General features: G+C 41.2%; 2 protein-coding genes across 4 annotated transcripts in view; one reads left to right on the forward strand and one right to left on the reverse strand.

The window, feature by feature from the left end:
- The window catches only part of TEC (tec protein tyrosine kinase), a 147,352-nt gene that overhangs the window by 121,534 nt on the left and 900 nt on the right, over positions 1-24,918 (reverse strand). Inside the window, exon 1 of one of the 3 annotated variants that reach the window (XM_063619497.1) lies at positions 7,996-8,118. The exons of the other annotated variants lie outside the window; for them this stretch is intronic. The gene's annotated coding sequence lies outside the window, so the exon portion shown is untranslated. Of the gene's footprint in view, positions 1-7,995; positions 8,119-24,918 lie in introns of those variants that run through there. 3 annotated transcript variants of the gene reach the window in all.
- LOC129465058 (elongation factor 1-beta-like) lies at positions 11,412-14,232 on the forward strand. Its single transcript, XM_055246741.2, has one exon. The coding sequence runs from the start codon at positions 13,484-13,486 to the stop codon at positions 14,159-14,161; it is 678 nt and encodes a 225-aa protein (XP_055102716.1). The 5' UTR covers positions 11,412-13,483; the 3' UTR covers positions 14,162-14,232.

Consider the following 24,918-nt stretch of genomic DNA (forward strand, 5'->3'; position numbering starts at 1 on the left):
CACACACACACAAACACACATACACAAAAAATCACACAGTCCTTTAAAACTTCACCCCACCCAGTATTTAATTTCATTAAATAAGTTAATACACAGAAAACACTTAGAATAATTACCTGGCACATAGATGCCATTGAGGTGTTTGCTATCAGTATTACTGTTTTAACTTAATCTTCATAACATTACTATTACTACTAATCGCTAAAACATTAAAATGGACAGGAGTAGATGGCACTTTGGCAGGTACCATTTTATAAATGAATAAATAAAAGCTAATATAGCCAAAATTATAAACATAATAATAATACCTTTGAGACTAGAAATTTAGTATCCTTATTCTCAGACTTCTAGGAAAAAAGTCTGGCTACATTAAAATAGCTGAAGAGCTACATTAAAAACATTTACTTTTGGCCAAGCACGGTGGCTCCTGCCTGTAATCCCAGCACTTTGGAAGGCAGAGGAGGGTAGATCACTTGAGGTCAGGAGTTTGAGACCAGCCTGCCCAGCATGGTGAAACCCCATCCCTATTAAAAATACAAAATTATCCAGGCATAGTGGCACACACCTGTAATCCCAGCTACTCGGGAGGCTGTGGCACAAGAATCACTTGAACACGGGAGGTGGAGACTACAGTGAGCCGAGATCACGCCACTGCACTCCAGTCTGTGTAACAAGAGTGATACTCCAACTCAAAACAAGAAAAATTATTTTTATGGATTTATCATTTTTATCTTGTCTACCTACAGAGAGAAATTGAGACATGTTTCAATTAAAAAATGCATGAACAAAATTTAACCAAGGAAGAATGAGATTTTTGCATGGCAAACTACAAAACATTGCGGAAATAAATTTAAAAAGACCTAAATAAATGGAAAGACATCCCACATTCATGGACGAAAGACATGATATTGTTAAAATGGCAATGCTTCCCAAATGGATCTACAGATTCACTGAATTCTCTATTAAAATCCCAACAACCTTTTCTGCAGAACTGGACAAGGTGATTCTAAAACCCATATAGTAAAATTAATAGACAAAATGATCTTGAAAAAAAAAAAGAACAAAGTTGGAGGACTCACACTCCCAATTTTAAAATTTACTCTAATGGCATAGCAATCAAAACTGTGTAGTACTCCATAAGGATAGATATACAGATCAACAATACAGAATTAAGCGTCCAGAAATAAATTCATACAACTGTGGTCAATTATTTTTGACCAAGATGTCAAGACCATCCAATGAGGAAAGAAAAATGTTTTCAACAATGGTATAGGGATAAATGGATACAAATAAATTTGGACCTCTACCTCACACCATATGCAAAAATTAACTCAAAATGGATCAAAGATTTAATTAAAGAACTAAAATTGTAAAACTCTTAGAAGAAAATACAGGTACAAATTTTCATGACTTTAGATTAAGCAATGGTTTCTTAAATATGACATCAAAAGCATAAGCAAGAAAAGAAAAATAAGTAAGTAGGACTTCATCAACTGAAAAATTTTTGTGTGACATTATTGAAGAAGGTTACAAAAAGCTCCCACAGAATGAAGAACATATTTGCAAATGATATATCTGATAAGGGTCTAGTATCCAGAATATATAAAGAACACTTAAAGTTAAACAAGAAAAAGACAACCCGGTGTTAAAATGGGTGAAGGATTTGAATAGACATTTCTCCAAAAACATATATGAATGGTCAACAAACACATAAAAAATTTTCAACATCTTTAGTCACTATGAAAATGCAAATTGAAACGACGAGATACCACTTCATACACGCTAGGATGAATATAATCCAAAAAATAAAAACTGAACAAGTATTAGCAAGAATGTGGAGAAATCAGAACCCTTACACATTGCTGCTGGAAATGTAAAATGGTACAGCCACTGTGAAAAATAGTTTGGCAGTTCCTCAAAAGTTAAACATAGAATTTTCATATGACTCAGCATTTCCACTCCTAGGTATTATACCCAAGAGAATTAAAAACACATTCACACAAAAACTTGTATGTGAATGCTCATGGCAGTACTACTCACAACAGCCAAAAACTGAAAACAACCCAATGTCTGCCAACTGATGAATGGATAAACAAAATTTGTATATTCATACAATGAAATATATTATTCTACCCTAAAAAGGAATGAAATACTGATACATGGTACAACTTGAATGAACCTTGAAAACATTATGTTGGATAAAAGAAGCCAGATATAAATGGCCACAAGTTGTACAGATTACTTTTACATTAAATGTCTAGAGTAGGTAAATCCATACAGGCAGAAAGTAGGTTACTGTTATGGAGGTATGGGGTTTCTTTCTGGGATAATGGAAATCTTCTGGAATTAGGTAGTGGCGATGACTGCATAACATCACAAATATAGTAAAAATCACTAGACTACTCTGTAAAATGATTTAAATGGCAAATTTTATGTTAATTGAATTTATTCTCAATAGAAGTAATTTAAGAAACAATACATGTACAACATGTAAATATACAGATGAGAATTAAAACTAAAAGGAAGAGTCAGAAACCAAAAGGCAGAAAGTAGAAAACAGAGTTATGCAGGGGTTGGTTCTCAGTCAACACATAGGGTAAAAACTGAACACAGTCAATTAGCCTTGAGCCTTCCACAGGAGACACAGGTCACACTGCAGACTGACACACTCTCTCTGGATATGTCCAACATAGTATCAGCAGAAATGTCCAGAAGCACTGGAAGTTCTATTAGTTAGCTTTTGATGAGGACAAAAACAAAACCCACTCCATAATTAGTGGTGTACAAATAATAAGAACATATTGTTTCTCATAACTCTGCAGGTCAGTTGGGCTTTCCTGGCCTGGATATCTAGGGTGGCCTCATTCACGCTTCTGGCACTTATAAGCTATCAGCCAGGGCACATGTGGCCTCTTGAACAGGACAACTTGGGCTTGCTCCTACAGTCCTCAGGGTCCTAAGTGCAGTAAGAGAGGGCACGCACCCAGTACACAGCACACTGCGTGTCTCTGAATGCTTTACATTTATTTGCTCTTGTTTCACTGGCAAAAGCAAGTCACAAGCCCAGCGTCAGTATGGGAGGCGACTACTCAAGGTGAGCAGACACCGGGAGGGGAATGACGCAGGCCTTTTTGCAAACAATCCAGCCCACAGAATAATCAATTTTGGGTTTTTGGGTTTGGGACTAAAGTATCTGGCATGGACCTAGGGGTCAGTTTGTATAAAAAGGGATGTATCTTTAAGCACAAATCACACTGAGCACTGTGAGATGCTCATGGATACCCTCTGCAGACTCAGGCAGACAAAGAGAGCAGTAGGTTCACACGCCTCCAGTACACACCCCTTCTGGGGTGTATGCTCATCAGGTGGAAAGATGAATAGGTTCACCTGCACTCTTTACATTGCTGTTTCTCTCTCCCTTTCTGTCTCCTGTCTTTTTTTTTTTTTTTGGCTGGCCCACAGAGTTGAATTCCCCTAATTCATATATGCTTCAATTCTACTACACGCTGAAAACCAGAAATCTAAAACATTTTGTGTAATTGTGTGTCAAGTTTAGAGCTTCTCAAAATATCAGGGATTAAAGAATTTTTTGAATGCTTCATAGAATAATAATGTTTATGATAAAATACACAGCAACTTATCAAAAGAAAAATTTTCCCTGTCACTAAACTCCAAAGAGAAACTAGTTTATGGGATCATAAAAGATAATGGAAGATATTACAAAATATCTTCAACAGCAGTTTGGGCAGAAATTACAAAAGCGTTCCTCAACAGGCTACTTCTTATATTAACATTTCATAACGGCTTAGTAAATAAATCCTTAGTAAAGGCATTCCTACCTGGGCTGAGCTAAATAGGTTACTATCTGGTTAAGTCAAGAAATAGGAATAAAGTACAGAAATAGGTAAATCAGGAATATGATCCTTGGTCTGTGTCTGTTAAATATTATCTCAAGACCACTTTTGGCAAAACTTGAGTGAAATTCAGTTTAAGATACACCCTCCAGTATGTGACAGAAATGTAAATCTTATGTTAGTGGTAATATTGTGTAATATAATTTAAACAGCACATTTGTAAAATTTTTTAAATGCTAGTATGTGCCTTCCTGATAGGCCAAGTATTTTATGGTGTACTTGGCTGAATGGCCCAAGGTAACAGGAAACAGTCCCAAAGACCTATGGCTTCACACAGGAAGTAATTACCTTTGGAGATTCCAACTTCATCTGATTTAAGCCCTGCTTCTTGACTTCATGATCTTTCTGCTAACCCTGAGCTGAAATGTCTCGGATTACTATAACTAAGAATTACTAAGACCCTGGCAGGTGTCCTTTCAGTATTATTTCTGCCAAATCAGAAGGCTGTACATGGCAGAGTGGGAAAACTATAGTTTTCAGTTCACAGCACAAATTATACAAGTAGACACTAATATTTTAAAATAGTGAAATAGAAAAGCACATTCAAAGCACAATGTGAGTCTTATCAGTTACTCATAGACCAGAAGATTTCAGGGTGACTGGCTGATGGATTTCAGTAGATCCCAGCCAAGGCATGCATCCTGGAATTCCAGCTGAGCCATCTATAGGTTGATAACTCCAAAATCTACATCTTTAGCTTTGACATTCTCCAGAACCTATTTAAATATCTAGCAGGTATCTCAAACACACCACCACTTAACACAGAGCTCTAGACAGTCCCCTAAATTTTGCTCTTCATCCAGTATCCAAGTAAATGGCCTCACCATCTCCCCAGCTGCTCAGCCAAGTATCTGGGCATTATCTCTGATTCATTCTTTTCTCTCATACTCAAATCTAATTCATCAGCATGTTCTTTAGACTGTACCCCTAAATATTTTCTGAACCTATTCAAGTTTCTCATTCTTCGCTACTCCCCCATTAGTGCAATAGATTGATTGGAATAATGGCCCCGATTTTTCATATCTCCTTGTATCTTTTCACACCTGTCTGAATCCCTGTCCTTTGGCAATGCCCTCCCACACTGGCTATGGATATACGTATGTAACTTACTTTGACCAATGGGACAGTAGCAAACTTGACACAAGCTGAGTCTTTAAAACGTGTGTGTTTGTTTCTACTTCCTCTCTTGCTTCTTTGCGATCACCATAAGAATACAACTGTCCAGCCCGAGGGTAAGCCCAAACTAGCCTACTAGAGGAATGTCATGTACATATGGATGAGAGCAGAGTTGATCCAGACATCTCAGCTGAGACCATCCCTGTACCAGCTGACAGCCAGCTGGCCCCTCAAACATATCAGAGAACCCAGGCAATATTGCAGAGCTGCCTACCTGACCCACAGTGGATCACAGACACATGGGCAAGCCCAATTAAGATCAACCAAGCCCAGCCAAGATCAGCAGAATTACCCAGACATCCTATACTCATGAGCAAAAATAAATCCTAATTGTTGTATGCTGCTGAATTTATGGGACTGTTTGTTACACAGGATTACCGTGGCAATAACTAATATAGCCATCATTATCCCTCATCAGGACTACTGGAATATCCTCCTAATGGGTCTCACTACTTCCTTCTTATCTCCTTATAATCATTTTTCCATGTACCAGTAAATACAATCATTAAAAAACATAAATCGGTCTGTGTCATCAGCCCTGCTAAAATCCTCCAACGGCTACCCAATGCACTTAAACTAAAACCCACACTCCTTAACCTAGTATATGACCTACTTCTCTAACCGCATCTAATACCACTCCCCAATGGCCCACTATGATTCAACCGCACCAGCCTTCCTCCTATTCTTCAAACACTGCAAACTCGTGGCTGGGGTCTTGGCACATAATGTTCTGTCTACCTGGAAGAGCGCTCCATTTTCTTTCTCCCTCCTCCCCACCCATTTCTCTCTTGCAGTTTCCTTCTTATAACTCAAATTTTAGTTTAAATGTCACTTCCACAAAAAAAGACCTTCCTTTGATTACCCAGTCTGAAGTAGACAGCCAGCTCTTCTCACTATGTTATCCTGTCTTAATTCTTTCCATGGTACTTATCTCTGTGTCACATTTTTCTTGATTATGTGTTGTTTTTCTTGTGCACTCTCCCCACTGGTTGTAAGTTTCACAGGAAAGGAACCTGGTCTGTGCATTCACCACTGGGTCCTCAGCTCCTAAAGCAGTTCCTTCACATAATATTCATTAAATACTCAGATTGAATTGGACATGATTGTATTTACTTAGCATTCAGGGAGGACTCCAAGGAGTATGCAAGTAGAAGAATGTAAGAGAAATAACAGCCTTTATTATAAAAAGAAGAGGGGTGGGATGATATTGTAAATGACAAGATCAAAACTTTATTGGGGTGACTACAAAAGGGGAGGAGGAGTAATTAAAATGGTTTCAGAAAGCTCATAACAAGACTATGGGTTTTAAAGACAAGAAATAGTAGAAGTAAATATTGGATGAATGCTACCTGACATAGAATAAATAAATCAGATCCTTTCTAAGATTTGGTTTTTACAAAGACGAAGAAGCAAGGCAAGCCAAAATGGAAGGGAGAAGAGACCAACTGATTCTGAGAGGAAAATACTAAAACAGAAAAAACATTTCACTAGATAACAGAATGCAGTTCACAGCCTGGACTCTGAAAACAGCCTAGAATGGAAGCTTTCCTCTGCTCCTTATTAGTTGTATAAACACCGACAATTACCTCTCTGAGCTTGCTTCCTCATTTATAAAATAGGGTAATAATTACGACTTCATAGAGTTGTAAGAATTAAATAAGCAAATATACATAAAGTGCTTAGTATGGCACATGGATTATAGTAATTACTCAGCGTTAGTGATGATGATGATAGTGGTAGTGGTGGTGGTGCTGCTGATCCTTAAGTCAACCCTGCTATTGTCGATTAAGTTGGCAAAGGCCACAGTATCTCACTGAGTCTGTTGAGTCTGCTTAATTTTTTTTTTTAATTTTCAAGCATTTCAAGTTGTCCCTTCTTACCAAGAAAGAAATGAGCACAGAACCAGAACCTAGAGCCAGAAGAGCTGGGTTCTGTCCCTGGTTCTGCAACTAACTAGCTGGGTGATCTTGGGTGAGTCACCAACTTCCCAGACCTGAAAGTTTCCTTGTCATCAGCTCTATCCCTGCCCAAGGCAGCAGGTCTAGGAAACATTCTGTGAAGAGGCAGAGGTACTGACGTAAGATAGAGACATAAAGGCAGAGATACAGGCAGACAATCACTCCATGTCATTCCATTCCAGAGCACAAAAAGGAATATTAAATACCTTAACTCAAGGCTTCCCAAATCATGTTCCTCAGAACACTAGGAGCTGTGGGATGATAACATGTGCTTATATCAGACCATAATCTCATAAATGTAGGAACACTGGGTGACTTTATTCTACTCTAGGACCAGTGGCCAGCAGAGTACTCAAAACATACTATCATAGCATGCGTTTACTGCATGCTTGTTGAATGAATGAACAAGTATATTTGGGAAAAGCTGGGTTAAACAACATCAAATTGGTTCCTTGTATGCATTTCTCAGAGTCTTTAATAGGTGAACCATATAGAATACAGCGCTTCCCAACCTCATTTGATCATAGAACTTACTGTATTTCCCCTGAACCTCGTTAACATCTCCCAGAGTTGTAGTCTATAGAACACAGTTTGGGAAACATCTGAGGCTTACATAATGTAAGTCACTTTTACTATCATGAAATACATGTTATCTTACTTTTTATTCATAAGGTAATAAAAAGGCTAAGTAACTTGATTCATATCTAGTATGTAGCTGTCGTCTCCTGGAATCCTACCCTTTCAAAATCTCCCATCACCAGCAGGGCCTCAATCTCTCCCCTCTCCTAAGCAGCAGATGTCCTGTCTCATTCCTCTGCCCTCCTCCCTGCTCCCTCATAACTACTCTGTCCTGAAAATCCTTCCACCTCTTCTTCTACTATCTCTCTCTCTAAAGCCCATAGTCTTATTATGAGCTTTCTTAAACTCTTTTAATTACTCCTCCTCACCTTTTACAATCACTCCAATAAAGTTTTGATCTTGTCATTTACAAGATCATCCTGCCCCTCTTCTTCTTGTTCTTTCTCTTCCATTCTTCCACCCGCATACTCCTTAGGGTCATTCCTCAATCCTAAATAAATGTAATCATGTCCAATTCTTTTTTTTTTTTTTTTGAGACAGAGTCTTGGTCTGTCGCCCAGGCTGGAGTGCAGTGGCACAATCTCAGCTCACTGCAACCTCCTCCACCTCCCAAGTTCAAGCAATTCTCCTGCCTCAGCCTCCCGAGTGGCTGGGATTACAGGCATGCGCCACCATGCCCAGCTAACTTTTGTAGTTTTAGTAGAGACAGGATTTCACCATGTTGACCAGGCTGATCTTGAACCCCTGACCTCAGGTGATCCATCCGCCTAGGCCCCCCAAACTGCTGGGATTATAGGCGTGAGCCACCGAACCTGGCCTAATCATGTCCAATTCAATCTGAGTTCCCTTTTCCTTTCCTACCACTTGTTTCCCAGGACTCGAGCAAGCAAATATACCAGGCCTTTTCATATCCCCACGTATCTGCTCGAGTTGTTCTCTCTGGAAGGGTCTTCCCTCTTTAACCACCTGTTGAAATCCTATTCATTTTCCAAGGTCCTGATCATAGGTAATCTCTTTTATGAAGTCACCCTTATTTTCCACTCCTGTCATAATTAACGACTCCCATTAACTATCCCCAACACAACTGCACGACTAATGCAAACATAAAAAGTTGGTTGTATCTATGAATGCAGAGATAGCCGAGCTGGGAGAGATGACCATGAACCAGGTGAGTCAATCAGGGAGAACGACAAAGAGGTTGGTGGCAAAAGGAGAGACCAGGAGGCTATCTGCATGAATGGCCTGAACCCTAAAGGACAAAGGGGTTTTGCATGAAGGCAAAAAAGTGATGCCCTAGAAGGGGCAAAGGGAAGCTAGGAGTAGGCTACAGCAGAGAGAGCTACAGGGAAGGGAATGCTGTTATTCTGTGAGGAGGCTGCAGTGTGGGAGAGTTGATTCACAGTGGAACAATGCTCTCAGAGGGCCACCGGAAAGATTTGGGAAGGCAGCCAGCAGAAGAATGGAAGTTCGAAATCATAGGAGGCTTGAGAGTACATAGAAAGACAGTTGATTAGAAAGGCTGGTGGCTAAAAAAACTGGGGATAAGAGGCAAGGCCTCCACCTAAACTGGCTGAGATCCCAGATGGTGTCAGAGGCCAAATGAGGTTAGCATTCTATAGTCTTTGATCAGCATCCAAAGAGTAGGTTGACGACTAATTTTTCCGATGCCTATGAAGAACAGATTTCTCTAATGCTCCACTCATGGCAAAATCCTTTTCCCACCCAGATCCATTTGTGGGCTATGCCATAGGGCAGGATGGAGGGGCGGGGGCTGTTGGTGAAGAGGTGTTGGGTGTGGCACCTCCTTTCACTAGGGCAGGGCTTACTGATCTAAAAGGGACACAGCAAGCTGAACATGGTGCAGAGTCTACAGGGATGTAAGGCCTGCAAGGCACCAAGTAGGCACGAAGGCCACAAAAGTAGTGGATGACCAAGGGCAGACAGACAATGGCATAGGGAATCCAAGACAAAAATACTCATCTTCTGAAAACTCGGCATCGTATTAAGCAGGGTTCTTTCAAATGCACATAATTAGATTTAGGCAAACAACAACAAAAGGAACATATTGGCTCACATAATAGAGAAGTCCTGGCACAGCTGACTCCTGCACTTCAAACAATGCTGAGTGTGCTCTCACCACCGTGCAGTGCTGCTTCTCACTGCACGATCTCATTCTCTTGTACTGTGGCTTCCTCCATGGAGCAGGGAAAAATGACCACCAGTAGATCCAGGTTACATCGCTCCAGGTTAAATCCCAGAGGACAAGATCCCCCTCTCCTAAATGCCAGCAGAAGAGTCCCATTGAGCCAGACTGGGTCACATGCTAACCCCTGAGCCAATCACTTGGTCAAGTGGAGGAACTGCTTGGACTGGCAAAAGCTGAATCACGTGATCATCCCTGGGTAGTGTCAACTCCACCCAAACCACATGAATTGGGGACAGAGTAGTTGCCCAAAGGAAGAAAGTCTGGGCAGACAAATAATCAGTCCACTACGGCACAGTCACTTGTCAGGAAGGCCCCAGATACCAAAAGGGCACTTGAGAGAGTTTTGAAGTCAGACAGAACTGGTTTTAAAGGTCAGCTTTGACATTTACCAGCTGTATGACCTCAGGTAAGTAATGTAACTTCTCAGTAACTCAGGTTCCTCATTGTAAAATCGTACCTACCTCCTATAGATATTGTGGGAGGATTAAATGAAATAATTTACATAAATTGCTAAGCACGGTGCTTGACACAAAGTAAGTGATCAATCAATGGCAGCTATTATTTGTAAAAATAACAATAATGACAATTAGTATTATCAGAATAAGGGTACCACGTGAAGGGTGATCTGTGACTCCATGAAAGAGAGGGCAAGGTCAGCATTTGGATAAATCAGCCCTGGGTCACATATCATCAAGGACAACTGAGGACACAATGCAGAGGCCCAAATACAGAGTCAAAGCTAAGCTAACAATTCAAATCAATAAACACGCCGAGCAACTATTGTGCACGAAGCACCGGGAATACAATTATGAATAACACACATATGACTCCAAGGTAAACTACCATGAAGAATGACTATGGCTCTGTGACAGTATTCCTGGGGGAGGAGAGGTTGACTGAGGCTGCTTCTACACTTTCTGCCACAGGCAGAGCACTGGAGTGGTGCTGAGCATACAACAGAACAGTGCCATGGGACCAACTACCGGAATGCGAGGAAGAGACAGAAGGGCTACAATCCACTGCCCACCCTGCTAAAAACAATGCCTCTGTGGCCGGGCATGGTGGCTCACATCTGTTATCCCAGCACTTTGGGAGGCTGAGGCAGGTGGATCGCTTGAGCCTAGGGGTTCGAGACCAGTTTGGGTAACATGACAAAACCCTGTCTCTACAAAAAATTTTTTAAAAAAATATCAGCCAGGAGGGATGGTGCCTGCCTGTAGTCCCAGCCACTAGAGAGGCTGAGGACGGAGGATCGCTTGAGCTTGGAAGGTCGAGAGGCTGCAGTGAGCTGATACTGTGCCACTGCAATCCAGCCTGGGCAACAGAGCGAGAACTTGTCTCAAAAAAAAAAAAAAAAAAAAAAAAGTCTTTTTGCATAAATTAGGAAAAAGTGTCTCTTCTTTTAAAAACTTTACTTCTATCGTCCTAAAAAGTGTTGCAGTAAATAAGCAAATCCACTGGGTCTACAATATAAATGACATCTCAGAATTTTGTAATGTATAACCTGCACATTATATATAGCAGTTCTGGGCACAGGCAGGGAAAATAAGATGGATGCTGACAGGAGTTAGGGATGGGGATAGAGTGTCCAGGAGTCCCCGGTCCTTAGGAGACAAAGAGTGCCCTTTGCTATAGAGCTGCACTGTTCAACATGAGAGCTGCTTGCCGCCAGCAGCTAATGAGCACTTGAAATGAAGCCAGTGCGAATGGCGAACCACATTTTTTATTTAATTTTAATAAATATGAATTTAAAATGTAAAACTTAAGCAGTAAATAATATTTTTTTCCATTAATCACAACCTTGTTGTTTGGTAGAACTGCATTTCACTCTATCTGCTGCATTACAGAAGATGTCCTGTACTGTATTTCTCCCGACTTATTTCTACTATCTCAATAATTTTATATGATTACATGAAATTATAATATTTTAATATATGGCTTACATGAAATATATTATTAAAATTAATTTCACCTGTTGCTTTTTCCTTTTTTAAGGTGACTACTAGAAAATTTTAAATTACATACGTGGCTTACAGAATATTTCTGTTCAACAGTGCTGCTATGAAGACATCTTAAGATCTAGAGAGGTAAGGGGCTTGGGGTGATATCCAGAGAAACGAACTGCTTGGTTTTGTTTGAAATAGACCTTCACATTTCCTTCTAGGTTGTCCAGCTCTGTTTACAAGGAGGGAAAATACGACAGAGAGAGGAGAGGAGCATACCTCAGTGAGTAGAGCTCAGCAGAGTTCTGGACTCCAGCTCCACCACTTACCACTTACCAAGTGTTATAGAACCTCCCTGAACTTCAATCTCCTCATTTGTAAAATGCTGAAAGTAATCTTACCCACCTCAAAGGGCTGGCTGGAGGATTAAACCTAATACTCTAGGTAAAGAGCTTAGCATGGAGCCTGGCACATCATATATGCCCAATAGATATTTGGGATGTTTATTACTTGGGAATAAAGAAGGTGCAAATGAATGATTTCCTTTGTGTTATTTAGGTCAGTTTGCCACAGTACAAGAGGGTGCACCCTGTCCACATGCCTCCTCATTTATCTTTCTAGACTGAAAAGTTGGATGGAAGTATTTTCCTCAATCTTCTATACCATTGATAAATACATTTGTTTTCTTTAAATCCATTAGGTCTTTAAGACACATTAATGAGCAGTGAAAAAATTATCTTAGATGCTGAAGCAACATAAAAATGGGTAAAACTGGCATTTAATGAATTATTTGTGCCAACAGCTAACACTAGAAATTTTTGTTCCAAGTCATAAAGTTAGTGAATGTTTTCAGTTAAGACTTCATAATATCTGAATCTCTTTCTTGAATCAAGCATTGGAATGTACATCTACATGTACAGATCGATTCATTTTATCTAAATTAATTTTTTTTTGGTTTTTTTTTTTTTTGAGATGGAATCTCACTCTGTCACCCAAGCTGGAGTGCAGTGGCACAATCTCGGCTCACTGCAACCTCTGCCTCCCAGGTTCCAGCAATTCTCCTGCCTCAGCCTCCCGAGTAGCTGGGATTACAGGCACGCACCACCACACCTGGCTAATTTTTGTATTTTTAGTAGAGACAGGGTTTCACCATGTTGGCCAGGCTGGTCTCAAACTCCTCAACCTCAAGTGATCCGCCCACCTTGGCCTCTCAAAGTGCTGGGATTACAGGAGAGCCACGGCGCCCGGCCCTAAATGCATTCTTTATTTCTCTGCCATTTTGCACAGACTTGAGATCAACTGTTCAGCTTTTTCATGTCCCAAAGGGTTCATGTAGACTGTATACTCCCTCTTGTGTGTAATTTATTTTAAAAATAATAACTAGACTAGTTCAACCACATCTATATTCTGATAAACATTCTGAGAAATGTCCAACTGTGCCTAACCTTTTTTCGTTTAGCCCTCTCCTGAGTCCTGATTTTCAAAAATATTTTTCCCAACTTCTTGCTGACTGAATTTACTCACCAGACTTTGCGTGGGGTCTTTTCAAAATCACTTGGAAAATCAGTTTATCCCTGGCTTCCCTGCTTATTTATTTAATTCTCTTTAAGAACTCTAGAGAGCCTTTTTCCTCTCTTCAGCGCCAGGCGCCCACAACTTGCGCGCTCTCTTTCTGCTGCTCCCCAGCTCTCGGATACAGCCGACACCATGGGTTTCAGAGACCTGAAAAGCCCCGCCGGCCTCCAGGTGCTCAACGATTACCTGGCGGACAAGAGCTACATCCAGGGGTATGTGCCATCACAAGCAGATGTGGCAGTATTTGAAGCCGTGTCCGGCCCACCGCCTGCCGACTTGTGTCATGCCCTACGTTGGTATAATCACATCAAGTCTTACGAAAAGGAAAAGGCCAGCCTGCCAGGAGTGAAGAAAGCTTTGGGCAAGTATGGTCCTGCCGATGTGGAAGACACTACAGGAAGTGGAGCTACAGATAGTAAAGATGATGATGACATTGATCTCTTTGGATCTGATGATGAGGAGGAAAGTGAAGAAGCAAAGAGGCTAAGGGAAGAACGTCTTGCACAATATGAATCAAAGAAAGCCAAAAAACCTGCACTTGTTGCCAAGTCTTCCATCTCACTAGATGTGAAACCTTGGGATGATGAGACAGATATGGTGAAATTAGAGGAGTGCGTCAGAAGCATTCAAGCAGATGGCTTAGTCTGGGGTTCATCTAAACTAGTTCCAGTGGGATATGGAATTAAAAAACTTCAAATACAGTGTGTAGTTGAAGATGATAAAGTTGGGACAGATATGCTGGAGGAGCAGATCACTGCTTTTGAGGACTATGTGCAGTCCATGGATGTGGCTGCTTTCAACAAGATCTAAAATCCATCCTGGATCATTGGCATTTAAATAAAAGCTTGAAAGATTAAAAAAAAAAAAAAAAAAAAAAAGAACTCTAGCGAATTTGTCTAACATGGTTCCCCTCTTTCAAAGGGGCAGCCTCTCCTCCGAAATGTTATATTTGCTTAAAACAGTATAAATCCACTTTCCCTACTTCCTTACACATACACTCATGCAGAGTTAATTTTAGATTTCATTCATTCCACAAAGTCCAAGGGAAATTCCACAGACACTACATTAAATTTACCGTGAGTCTAAGCAAGCCATTATCTTCTATGAGGCTCTTTTTTCTCATCTATAAAATGGGCATAATATACTTGCCCTTTGCCAAATAGAACAAGCCATCTCCTTGTTCATGACTGTGTATAAAACACTCTCAGAGAAGCTCAAAGTCCTTTACAAGCATTAGGCCATGAATCTTTCTCAAGTGAACTGTTAATTATGTGTCATTATAGTTTGTTGAATAGATGCAAAACCTGAAGTACAGGAAAATAATTCCAGTTAATAGTTAACTTAGAAATCCACGCAAGGTAATGAAACAATATGTATAAAAAACCCCGTGACTCGTGTTTACCTACGTAACAGACCTTCACATGTACCCCCACACCTAAAATAAAAGTTAAGAAAAAAGAAATCCACCTAAGGCTTTAAACATTAGACCATGATATCTAGAAAGATGACAAAGGGGCTGGGCGCGGTGGCTCATGCCTGTAATCCCAGCCCTTTGGGAGGCTGAAGCTGGCAGATCACTTGAGGTCAGGAGTTCGAGACCAGCCTGGCCAATGTGGCAAAAGCTCACCTCTACTAAAAATACAAAAATTAGCCGGGCGTGGTGGCACGTGCCTGTAGTCCCAGTTATTCAGGAGGCTGAGGCATGAGAATCGCTTAAACCCAGGAGGTGGAGATTGCAGTGAGCCGAGATCATGCTACTGTACTCCACCCAGGGTGACAAAGTGAGACTCTGTCTCAAAAAAAAAAAAAAAAAAAAAGAAAGAAAGATGTCAAAGGGAAAATGTGAACAGGAGCTCACTCCGCTGTAGTTCTTTATCAAGAAACTACATTAATGCAAAATTCTCTAACATTGCTGGTTGCCTTGCACAACTTACTGAGCCCTGATTACTCAAGCAGTAGAGAAATGGCGCAGTGGATAGGAAGGCTGGAGTTTCCTGAGGACATAAGATGCCTTCCCGGGTCACACGAAGTTTCATAAACTCTAGACCAGGTACTGAGGTCAAATGTCATTGCACAGTTACATAACAACTCTTCCATGTTTTGTTACTGATGCTTGGAAACTTTTTCTGTAGACATCCAATAAGATGAAATGAGGCTCTACACATTACCAACAAGAACACAGGCTCTGCAAATGACCTGTCAGGTTCTTCTAGTTTTATCTGACCTATAACTGGGTACATAACATGGCCTCAAGTCTTCTGGCTCTTCTTGTCCTCACATAACAGAGATTCTGTAATTCTAAAAGGTCAAAAAAGAGAAAAAATGGAAACTTCACATAGCTAGTGAGTTATTTTATGACCTTCTAAAACTGATGAATAGAAGCTAGAAATCAGCCAGGTGTGGTGGTTCACACCTGTAATCCTAGAACTTTGGGAGGCCGAGGCGGGAGAAACTTGAGGCCAAGAGTTCGAGACCAACCTGGCCAACATAGCAAGACCTCATCACTACTTAATTTTTGTTTCAATGAGCTGGGTGCGGTCATATGCATCTGCAGTCCTAGCTACTCAGGAGGCTGAAGCCAGAGGCTGAAGCTCAAACCTTCTATTTGAGCACAGGAGTTCGAGACTGCAGTAAGCTATGATGATGGCACCACTGTGCTCCAGCCTAAGCAACAGAGCAAGACTCTGTCTCTAAAACAAAAAAAAGAAAAAAAAAATCTAAGTGTCCAACAACCAGGGAGTGGCTCCAAGTACCACCATATGCTAACATGACAGAATTACCCAAAGAAAATTATGCATGGACTAATTACAATGTCATAAAGTAACTATCTGTGTATAAATAAAGATTGTAGAATTTGGAGTTACATAAACAGTTGTAACATAACGTTCCTTAATTATTTTCTAGAACATTGCTAAAGATTTATTAAAAGTCAGCTGATAATAGAGATGACTGGAAGGGGATTCACAAAGATTCTCTCTGGAATGGTTTTAGGGTTATTTTTAATTTCTTCTTTGTAAGCTTCAGTATTGTTTACATCTTCTAACAAGGAATATATAAAACTCTGCAAAATGACAATTTTTTTTTTTTTTTACTGATGGCAAGGAGAGTCCAAGGAGCACACCAGGTGTCTGAGAACCTTGGTGGCACCCAAAGATCAAACTTTTGCCTGGGGGAAGCAAGAGGGTGTGTCAACAGCTCTGAGCCTAAAAAATGTCTTCTGGCTAGGACTCCAGAACTTATGAACAAGAATTATTTCATGCAGTGCTTCTATAACTGGTTTAAGTATGTGACAAAGACACTGACAATCCTTAAAAAAATTTAAAAGCACGTATACCTAAATTTACATGTCTGACAGCATTCAAACCCAGTTAAATTGTATTTCTGTTTCCCTGCATGGTTAAAGGATCAAGCATTTTTATCAACCAAGCAGGAAAATGAAGAAATCAACTGCCTTCTACGAAACAAAAATAACCCTAATGGTAAAAACTAACTTTGTTGCACGCTTAAATCATATTGGCAGAAAAATGAACCTTTAAATCACTCTTGTAAGAAAAAAAGCCAGTTTCATTTTTGGAGCAGTCGTGTGGAAATCCCACAAGTCGTGGTTGAAACATAATATTGAGAAGTATAGGAGGACATTAAGAGTTTCTAAGGAAATAGCAACAAAAGACATCATTGGAACTCCATGCAGGATAAGAGAAGAAAAAGCAAAGGTTTTTCCTACTAAATCACATTATAATGTCACCAAAATTAAAAATAAAAGGAGTAGGATACTTTACACAGAGTTTCACATTGTAAATATCTCATATAGTATATGACAAGTTAAAGTTTGTCGCTTTGATACTCTAATGTAAGCATTTCAAGGTTAAAAGCTTTAACATGAAAAACAAATGACATATAGTTACAAAAGGAAAAAGTATATATTGTAGAAATCCAAACAAAAGTGTTCCTTCTTTAGAAACATAAAACTGATGAGATAACATAATGAATACTTACTTCCCTCCCTCCTCCAAAAGCCATTCTTTGTAGCCATAAAAAACAAGATAACCATAACACTATGCTAAGAAAAAATACATGGATGGAAAATAATGATAATAATGTACATTGTCCTTTCAAGAATGTTTTCAGTGAAGAATATTTCTGAATAATACAAGAAACAATACACTTGAGAAAATTTAAATTAAATGCTCTATATTTCAATCCATATATAGAAAAAGTGACGTGAAAGTCTAATCAAGAATTTAGAGAATTTAGGCCAGGCGCGGTGGCTCACACTTGTAATCCCAGCACTTTGGGAGGCCGAGGTGGGCGGATCACGAGGTCAGGAGATCGAGACCACGGTGAAACCCCGTCTCTACTAAAAATACAAAAAATTAGCTGGGCGTGGTGGCGGGCACCTGTAGTCCCAGCTACTCGGAGAGGCTGAGGCAGGAGAATGGCGTGAACCCGGGAGGTGGAGCTTGCAGTGAGCCAAGATTGCGCCACTGCACTCCAGCCTGGGCAACAGAGTGAGACTCCATCTCAAAAAAAAAAAAAAAAAAAGAAAAAGAATTTAGAGAATTTAGATTGTTGGGTACAACTTGGGTAATTATGACCAAATATCTTTTTTTTTTTTTTGAGATGGAGTCTTGCTCTGTTGCCCAGGCTGGAGTGTGGTGGTGCGATCTCAGCTAACTGCAAGCTCTGCTTCCTGAGTTCAAGAGATTCTCCTGCTTCAGCCTCCCGAGTAGCTGGAATTACAGGCACATGCCACCAGGCCTGGCTAATTTTTGTATTTTTAGTAAAGATGGGGTTTCACCATATTGGCCAGGCTGGTCTTGAACTCCTGACTTCAAGTGATCCACCTGCCTCGGCCTTCCAAAGTGCTGGGATTACAGCCATGAGCCACCACACTTGGCCTAAATATCATTTTTTCTTAACTGTAAAGTGTCCAAAATTATCTGGAAAATTCATTCAGTATATTAAGTACTTGCTTGGTACCATGCTTTCCCTAGGAAAGAACTTCTGTGAAGACCCAGCACATTACAGAAAAACTATACTGCATGGAAAAGGGAGGTTCCAATGACTTCAAAGGCTTTGTTTAGAAAAGGGAAGGATGCTTGTGGAAGCACAATGGGAGGAATGAGCTCTGCAGTATCCCTACTAGCCAAGCTTTTGTTCACAATGGTGCCTAGTGGTACCTGCTGAAAAACCCTTTTTAACCATCTGTCATCCTCCAAAGGTAAAGTAACTATTGCACTCACTCCGTTGTCACAATCGCCAGCACTCCTGTTTTCTGTATTGCCAATGCATAGCTGCCATCATGGGAAGATACAGCTTTGCTTTTTCTGCACAGATAAGATGGCTTAGGAACAATTCTCCTCCTACTTTTGTGGAAATTGACTCTTGTCATCATGTGTGTAACCATAAACAATGTTGATGTTACAAAGCAACTGGGAGAGCATGCTGGAAGTTCACAGCCCATTAAGGGAGCCTGAGGAATGACTCGACTGATAAAATGACATTGGGAAAGTTGTGATCATCCACAAACGGCAGGGTAGGTCAGCCCAGCCAGAAACAGGAACTTGGTGCACATTCCAAGAAGGGCACAAGTGGAAAGGGAAGTAAGGGTGCTGCTGCTGGTAAGGCAGTTGTGTGATAAACTGGCCTCCAGAAGGAAATAATGATAACTTCCATTGAGGCCACATGGCCATCAACGACACCAATCCCATCTTTCAGATTAAAATAATATTGGACTTAATAGAAGCTGCACTTCACTGAAAGGTAAAACATTCAGAGGTCAAAATGGCAGAAAGAGTCATCTTAAACAAAGTGAATTCAAGAAACAGGAACAATAGGCCAGGCGGTGGCTCACATCTGTAATCTCAGCACTTTGGGAGGCCGAGGCAGGCAGATCACCTGAGGTCAGGAGTTCGAGGCCAGCCTGGCCAACATGGTGAAACACTGTCTCTACTAAAAATAAAAAAATTAGCCGGGTGTGGTGGCGCACACCTGTAATCGCAGCTACTCGGGAGGCTGAGGCAGGAGAATCACTTGAACCCAGGAGCCAAGATCGTGCCACTGCACTCCGGCGTGGGTGACAGAGCGAGACTCTGTCTCCACCCCCGCCAAAAAAAAAAAAAAAGAAAAGGAAAGAAAGAAACAGGAACACGGGCTCTATGCCAGTAACCTATGTACCACCCAACCTAAGGTTTTGCCCCCTATGACAACTATGATCAATTGGTAGTGGACACTTAGAGTTGTATATGAAGGCATCTGAGGTCCAAACTGGGCTCAGCGGTCCAGCCTGATCCGAAAATGTTTCCTGTGGGTAGACGAAGGGGAAAACGGCAACACACTGCTATGACTGAATGGTGCCAGCCTCTGGATAGAGATTGGTAAAGAAATTATATTCCAGCCACTATTAGCAGACTGGACAAAAACCTCTACTTTCTCTCTCTTCTGAAAGCCTAAGACAATGACAATAAAGAAATTTTTTTATTTCATGTATAAATCAGCAAGGATGGAGAGAATGAGTGAAGAGACAATAGCAAAAACATTTTGGTGGAATAAGCAGAAGCCAAGAAATAATCTGATTTACACCATGGAATCTCCAAAAGGCTAAATAATTAAAGGCAATTGCACCCTCTATAAAAAGAGAGGTGGGCTAAATAATTAGTGACCTTTTAAAGTCTTTTGAAAAAGCTGGATCCCACAGATCCCTTTGGCCACTCCAAGCAGTTAGGTGACTGCCCCTTCTTTACCCCAGCAAAAAACCTGGAGTTTCCTCCCTACTCCTTCACCCTTCAGGGGGCCTGTACACAAACAGCATGGAGGGGTTATATGCACATCTGCATACTGGATGCTGAGACTTCCAGTCTTCTTTTCCACTTAGATCCCAGATTACTGGCAACCAGGCTCTCTGTCAACCTCTGGGGAAAAGATTGGAACAGGCTTCTCTGAGGACTCTCACCAGCCCAAGAGGTAATGACCACAGAGGTTCCCCAAATAAAAAGACCAGCCAGATTCCCCCTACCATGAATTCCCCAGACAACAAGCTCATCCACATCTTCAGCATTTTTTTTTTTTTTTTTGAGACAGAGTCTCCCTGTGTCGCCAGGTTGGAGTGCAGTGGCTCACTACAACCTCAGCCTCTCAAGTTCAAGCAATTCTCCTGCCTCAGCCTGCTGAGTAGCTGGGATTACAGGCACATGCCACCACCATGCCTGGCTAATTTTTTTTATTTTTAGTAGAGATGAGGGTTTCACCATGTTGGCCAGGCTGGTCTCGAACTCCTGACCTCAAGTGATCCGCCCACTTTGGCCTCCCAAAGTGCTGGGATTACAGGCGTGAGCCACCCTGCCTGAACCCCAGATCTTCTGCTTTTTAATCCCCCTCTCAAGTGTGAGCAGATAACCAAGGGCATTAGTTACACAAGGAAAATTTCTAACATGAAAGAGAAGAAACCAGGCTGGGCGCGGTGGCTCACGCCTGTAATCCCAGGACTTTAGGAGGCCGAGGCGGGCGGATCATGAGGTCAGGAGATCGAGACCATCCTGGCTAACACAGTGAAACCCCGTCTCTACTAAAGATACAAAAAATTAGCCGGGCGTGGTGGCGGGCGCCTGTAGTCCCAGCTACTCGGGAGGCTGAGGCAGGAGAATGGCGTGAACCCGGGAGGCGGAGCTTGCAGTGAGCCGAGATTGCACCACTGCACTCCAGCCTGGGCGACAGAGCCAGACCCCATCTCAAAAAAAAAAAAAAAAAAAAGAAAGAAAGAGAAAGAGAAGAAACCTAAACAAATGAAGACAAAAGCCACTTGGGAAATTGAATCTGTGCAGGAAGGAAAAAAAGTTGCTACAAAAAATCATTAAGCTTCTCAGGGAGAAAGGAGAAGACATGGACACTATAAAACAAAAACTAGAAAGAAATAGACACCTAAACCACACACATACAAACACATATGTATATATTCAGGCAACCAAAAAAACAGATTTCGATTTAAAATATTCATGATTACAGTCATGAAAAACTTATTTTTGGCCCAGTCCAAAACAGCCAATATCTGAACAATATGAGTTTCTCATAGATACAGAAAATAGAGGGGGAAAAATTACCAATGAGATAGATAGATAGATAGATAGATAGATAGATAGATAGATAGATGGATAGTTTTTTTTTTTTTTTGAGACAAAGTCTCAATCTGTTGCCCCGGTTGGAGCACAGTGACTCGATCTCAGCACACTGCAACCTCCGCCTCCTGGGTTCAAGCGATTCTCCTGCTTCAGCCTCCTGAGTAGCTGGGATTACAGGGGTGAGCCACCACGCCCAGCTAATTTTTGTATTTTTAGCAGAGACGGGGTTTCACCATGTTGTCCAGACTGGTCTCGAACTCCTGACAGGTGATCTGCCTGCCTTGGCCTCCCAAAGTGCTGGGATTATAGGCATGAGCCACCGCGCCTGGCCACCAGTGAGATAATTTAAGAAAATTTCCCAAACTGAAGAATGAAAGTTTCCAGATTCAAAGAGCCCAACACAATGGATGGAAACAGACCCAAACCTAGGCACAGCGTCGTGAAATTTCAGGACTGTGGAGGCCAAGAGAAAATTCTATAAACTTCAGAGAGGACCCAGCAAATTGTAACCTGTACACAGATTACAGGAAAAAGCTGAGGAATCAGCACAGTTCTAAATTTCTCAACAGCAATACCACAATGTGGAAGTCAATAGAACAATGCCTTCAAAATTGCCATCTTAGAAATCTGCACTCAGCCAAACTATCAGGCATCTACAGTCTCAGAAAAGTAGACCTCTAGGCATCCTATTCCAGGAAGCTCCTTTAGGATGGGCTCTGCCAAAAGAAGGAAGTCAACCAAGACAGGAAGACATGTGCTACAGGTACCAGGAGATCCAACACAAGAGACAAATGATGAGAATCTCCAGAATGATGACAAAGGGAACCCTTGGGGTGACAAGTGTGCTGATGTACCGAAGGCACCCAGTCTGGATTATAGTAAGCCAGTAGGCTCAGGAACAGCTTCTTGAGGAAAACGAAATTGACAAAATACCTGGGAGAATTTGGAAAACTGGCCAAGAGCTGTGGGTTTAATCAATGAAGAGTACAAAATAAATAAAATGAACAAACAAATCCATTATTAACTCCAAGGAAAATAAAAAGTTATGCTTGGTCATGCCTGTAATCCCAGCACTTTGGGAGCCCAAGGCAAGTAGATCACCTGAGGTCACGAGTTTGAGACCAGCCTGATTAACATGGAGAAACCCCATCTCTACTAAAAATACAAAAATTAGCCGGGCGTGGTGGCACATGCCTGTAATCCCAGCTACTCAGGAAGCTGAGGCAGGAGAATCGCTTGAACCCAGGAGGCAGAGGTTGCGGTGAGCCAAGATTGTGCCATTGCACTCCAGCCTGGGCAACAAGAGCGAAACTCCGTCTCAAAAAAAAAAAAAAAAAAAAAAGTTACGCTTGGCTTAGCTGTGAATTTTGATCTAACTATTATTCAATATTCTGTTTTAACCGACTGCAAGAATGGGAAAATAGGGAAGCTGTACTTGAGTTGGGGGTTGGAGGGAAAAAGAGAGCCAACTCATCATCTTCCACAGTGGGAAGTCAACAGATAATGCTTAAAATTGAAAAATCAAGAAGTATCAACTACAAGCCACAAATGGCAAAGCATTACAAGTGGTTGTTTCTGGAAAGGGAGAAATGTAACTTGGATAAAAGTTTAAAACTATAAACCATAACAAAACAAACTTTGGCTTCTGTGCAACACATTTTTACATTTGTTTGCTTTTTCTTTGTTTCCCTAATAACAATCTGTTTTGAAAAAACCCACCCTTGTTTCTCTAAACAAAAGAGTATGTAATTTTCTACATGTATACTACAGTAGCTGTGGTCATCTGAGCTCTGAGCAGTCAAACATGGTGGGGAAATTAATTGTTACAATCCGGTCCCAGAAGAATTGGTTGAGCTGGGGTAGTGACAATAAGGCAAGCCCAAGCAGAGGCGTGTTTGGAGGTGGAGGCAACTACTAAGCCCCTCCCCTCTGGGTTGTTTATTTTTCCACAAACCTTTTATAATAGCATAACCACATCGTACGGGATAATTTTACAATTGCCAGTGACCATGAGCCAATCTCACTTTTTTCCAACAGACTTGAATGCCCAATTTGTGATCGTAATTAGTCCAACCAAGGCAGCTGGCCCCCAAGACTGTTGATCTGGGTTTGACTTCATTAACTCCACTTTGCCTGCTGTAGACTGGACAAGAAGGGAGCATAATAAAGGCTCTGAAGCAACAGACATACATCCAAGGAGCATCCACGGGGAACCAGCACCATGCTGAGGATCAACACTCATGCTGACTCTGCAGACCAAGTACCCCTGCCCTGAACAATATGGTGATTCGTCTAGGGGTAAGAATCTGGGAGGGGTGGGGTGGAAGCTAAGGAGCTGGAAGAGCTGGGGCAGGGAGGGGAGGCACCAACCTGGTCAACCTGGCAGAACCTGTAGGCAGAGGTGTGGCTGGAGGCCCAAGGCCCAGTCTCCCAGCACACTGGATGCCCGGAGGAAAGCAGAGAGGCAGGCCTGTAATTCTTCCCCAAGCGTAAAAGTAGGCCAGACACTGCTCACAACCCTTCCAACCTCCCTGTCAAGGGTCAACTTAAGGAAGCAAACGTTGCCATTCTCTGAGCTTTATTTTCCATGGTTTGGTAAAACATAGCTGCTGCCCTTGAGTAACTAGCTGCTGAGAAAACATGATTATCTTGATAAAGAATAAAGTAGGCTGAAAATGCTAGAGCATACATTAATATTCTATATCCTTTCCTATTTGGGAAGATGTGAAAATTCTACTTGGACCTATGTGGGGCAAAGGTATTGCCACCTAGAGTAGAGCACTGACTGCATGAGTTTACAACACTTGCCTATACAGTTCCACAGACCAGAATGTACACACCCTTGTGAGAAGAGTCAAGATCATTAACATAAACACACCACAGTAAGCATCTGCGTTGGCAAGAGTGTAATATATGGATCAGATTAACTGGAGTATGGGGAAAGTGTAAGTCTTCCGTAAACACTGAAAATGTAACTAAACTAAAAAATACTTTCAAACACATAATGTGAAAGTTACCCATACTTCTATTTTCCCTTTAGAAATAAATCCTAATATCCCTTACTCCAGGTGACTATTGGGGAGTAAGCAGCTATGAGTGTCACGACCTAAACTGTTAAATCCCAAACTTCATTTGGGAGATCCGCTGGTTTGTTTCTTCCCAGCTCTTTAGCAGAGAATAATCTAGAAGTGAGTAAATTCTCAGAATTTCCCAAGAGGAAAATGAGCATTGACTGGAAAAATACAAGGAATACGCGCAAAACTTATAACTGCTTTGGATAATCTTCAAACCCACCTAGCCACCAGCCATCCTGTTGTTCCAAGTTAACATTAAGATCAATCTTTCGAATCAAATATTCCAGTTTCCAAAGAATAGCAATGGATGAGATTATTTCCAAACCTGGTACACAACACCATGTTACACGTCCACGGGAAAAATAAAATAAAATCCACA

This window comes from Symphalangus syndactylus, chromosome 16 (genome assembly GCF_028878055.3).
Source record: "Symphalangus syndactylus isolate Jambi chromosome 16, NHGRI_mSymSyn1-v2.1_pri, whole genome shotgun sequence".
NCBI lineage: Eukaryota > Metazoa > Chordata > Mammalia > Primates > Hylobatidae > Symphalangus > Symphalangus syndactylus.

What these genes read in the sequence shown, in the direction of transcription:
- LOC129465058 (XM_055246741.2), top strand. Translation starts at nt 13,484, where the DNA reads ATGGGTTTCAGAGACCTGAAAAGCCCCGCCGGCCTCCAGGTGCTCAAC.